The sequence below is a fragment of the Orycteropus afer genome, unplaced genomic scaffold, assembly GCF_000298275.1.
Source record: "Orycteropus afer afer isolate SDZICR_OR568_19922 unplaced genomic scaffold, OryAfe1.0 scaffold00117, whole genome shotgun sequence".
In the NCBI taxonomy this organism is placed as follows: Eukaryota; Metazoa; Chordata; class Mammalia; order Tubulidentata; family Orycteropodidae; genus Orycteropus; species Orycteropus afer.
The window spans coordinates 2520912-2524224 of record NW_006921704.1 but is presented as its reverse complement, the minus strand read 5'-3'; the positions used below and the strand labels follow the sequence as shown (position 1 = coordinate 2524224).

Sequence of the window (3313 nt, the reverse complement as noted above, 5' to 3'; positions counted from 1 at the left end):
AAAAGTCTGAAATATTATGAGAATTATCAAAATATGACTGAGAAATTAAGGTAGCACGTGCTGTTGGAAAAATGGTGAAGACAGACTTGCTGGAGACTAGGTTGTTACAAACCTTCCATTTGTAAAACATGCAATATCTGGGAAACACAACAAAGTAAAATGCAATAAAATAGGTATGCCTGCAGAAGGCAAAGCAATGACTTGTACTATGTAGGAAAAGGTTGTCAAAGGTTGTCTGGTCACCGTCACCTCTTGTAAGTCATAACTGAGTGCACCATACAGATAACACTGTCATTCAGACAGTCTACTGAACTGCCAAGAATTGACAGGTGTCGCTTGAGTCACTATATTTACTCATACCTTCTTCAGGTCTGAAAATCTTTGTTAACTAACAAATAACACAAAATTTTGACATTTCATTAATTACTTCCAAAGCTAGAATAACAGAAACTTTTTTTTTAAATGCTTACATAGAACCCATTTGGTTCATTGTACAAAAAACATATTTATGGTTATTTTAGTGCCATTTGTGAAAGATAATTTTAAAACTGCATTAGTAAAAACAGGCAGTTAGTGATGCAAAGTATCATTGACAATTATATCTCACTAATTTTTACCAAAGGCTGTTGTTGCTTTTGTTGTTATGTGCCATCGAGTCGAACCCGACTCAGAGCGACCCCTCCTTGGGTTTCCGAGGCAGTATCATACGGAAGTCGATTGCCCAACCTTCCCTCCGAGGAGTGGCTAGTGGGTTTGAACCGCCAGCCTTCTGGTTAGCAGTCAAGTGCTATGCTACCAAAAGCTAGAACATTTTAAGTCATTCTAACGGTATTCTTTTCCAACTGTTCACCTATATTGAGGACATTTCCTCAACACTCTTGTTGCGTTACTCCAAAGCAATATTATAATCCCACCATTTTCTGTGCCTACTACACAGTTCTCTCATTCATTCTTGATTGGGCTCCACTATTACCAAATTCATGGAGCCCTTTTAAGCCATATTTAGCCAAAAAGACTAGAATGTAAGGATGTGAAATCAATCCTGTCAATCTGTTTGCTTCAGTATCTTTATCATACACTTCTGACAACTCCTGTGCTTCCTCCAGGTCATCAATAAAAAGGATATGCACACATTACCATAACAACTCTAAAATTACAATATTTATATTAAGTTCAATGCCGAACCTGTAACAGTTGAAGATTAAGATCAGAAAAACAATTACATCGATTAGAAGGAGAAAACAGGTTCTTCAATAACCAGCATTTAGATGACATAAATGAGCAGTAGTTGTTTAATCATTAATCCCCTATAGCCCTGGTGGCACAATAGTCAAATTAAAGTGCTTGGCTTGCTAACAGAAAGTTCAGCCCAACATCCTCTGCGGGAGAAAGATGTGACAGTTTGCCTGGTAAAGATTACAGCCTTGGAAACCCTATGAGGCAGTTCTTACTCTGCCCTACAGGGCTGCTAAGTGTAGGAACCCACTCGATCACAACAGTTTTCTTTTTCTTTTTTTTTAATCTAGACAAAATAGCTAACCATCTGTGGTTAAAATGATTTTACTTGAATGTGCTGTAACACACATGTAACGTGTTGTATGTGATGGTCGGTACAAATCTTTAAAAAAAGAGGGGAGTAGTGATAAATGAAAGGACTCTAAATGTCCCAGCTAACAGGGAATGAGCTTTTTTCTTTTGATCAGATTATGAAATCCTTATTAGACTGCAGTTACCTACCTGGTAATAGCTGGCTTTGGCCTCAATCATCAGCTGTTGGGTGGAGATCACCTTTTTCCTGCGTTTACACTCATCCTTGAGTAACTTGATCTCTGCCACCTGTTTGGTGACCAGCTTCTTGCTCTGATCACAATCGATGAGGCTCAGGCGCAGCCGCTCTTCCAGCGTGTGCAACTGCGCTGTGAGGAATTCCTGCGAGTGCAGCAGGTACTCGATGGTGAGTTGCGCCAGGCGGATGAGCTTCAGCAGCACCGGGTCCACGCCCGACTGGCAGTGTGGGCACTTCTCGTCCTCCAGCTTGCAAAAGGTGATGTTCATGATGTTCTCCTGCAGCGTGAGGACGTCCACGGCCCCCGCCACCTTGTCCACGTCGATTGCGCTCAGCCGCCGCCAGTTCACGCTCTCCAGCCGCGGCCGAAACTGGAAGAAAGGCAGGGGCCCCGAAGCCCCGGTGGAGGGGACATAGGCCATGGTGGCTGCCCCTGCTGCGCCCGCCGCGGCGGTGGCAGGAGCCATAGGGGCAGCAGGGCTCTCCGGACAGCCGGAGAGCGGGTAATAGACGTGCTTCTGGAAAGGCTGCAGGAAGAAGAGACAACGTAGCGGGAAGCAGAGTTGACGAGATTCGGAATGGGGGGCTGGAGGCAGGGGGACTGGGAGTCTCGTCGAGCCCCAGCCTCCCGGGGCCGGCATCCCTAGCCCGGCGTCCGGGGCCTTCCGATCTTACCATGCTTGAAAGCAAATCCGCTGCCTCTGCTTGCATCCGAGGAAGGGGCGGTCTCGTCTACTGGTTCCGCGCCGCCTCCCTGACCGCCGCCGCCACACTCCTCCGGAGCAGAATACCCGGTTCCCTCTGGCGGCGGAGGCCTAGGGTCCGGGCGTCCAGGCCGTTGCTATGGCGGCGCCCACGGCCCACACCTGGTGCAAAGGGCACGCCAGCACGCGCGAGGTCAGCGTGCGTCCAGGACCCTGCGGGACCAGAGAAGGCCTTAGGAACGAATCCACGTGGCCAAACACGCCCATCTAGCGAGGGTACATCCAGGGCGCCGACTCCCCGGGTCACCACCCTCCCAGGTTTTGTGGTTGGACACTCCACTTTCCTAAGGCGAGGGGAAGCCACGTCCATGGGAACCTCAGTCCTACCTGCCATCTATGGTTATTCTTTCTTATCCTCGCCTAAGTTTTGAAGTTAAAAATATCTATTCACGCTTATCTTTTGCACACAATTTAGAAAAATATTAAGCAACAAAACTACGTAAAATTAAATGGAGGAGAAGTGGGATTGACTGAAAAAGCACAAGAGGGAACTTTTGGGGGGTAATAGAAATGTTCTCTATTTTGATTGTAGTGACTACCTGGGTGTAAACATTTGTCATACTCTTTTTGTATTTTATACCCCTTTATTGTTGATTTTTAAAATAAATCTGCAGTTAATTCTTTGATGGTAGGTTTAAATTTCTTACATCAAGATACTTTTTAAAATGTAGCCTTTATGCCTCTGTGGGTTGGAAGCCAAAATATAACACTGATATAAGTAAAAACTAAAGAACTCCCCAAAATATGTAATATTTCACTTGTC

General features: G+C 45.5%; 1 protein-coding gene across 1 annotated transcript in view; it reads right to left on the bottom strand.

The window, feature by feature from the left end:
* The window catches only part of DZIP1 (DAZ interacting zinc finger protein 1), a 122708-nt gene extending 120211 nt beyond the window's left edge, over window positions 1–2497 (bottom strand). Inside the window, exons 1-2 of the mRNA XM_042781414.1 lie at window positions 2462–2497; window positions 1738–2313 (exon numbers count right to left, since the gene is read on the bottom strand). Coding sequence (XP_042637348.1) covers window positions 1738–2313; window positions 2462–2497 — 612 coding nt within the window. The remainder of the gene's footprint in view (window positions 1–1737; window positions 2314–2461) is intronic.
* Between the last annotated feature and the right edge of the window lie 816 nt (window positions 2498–3313).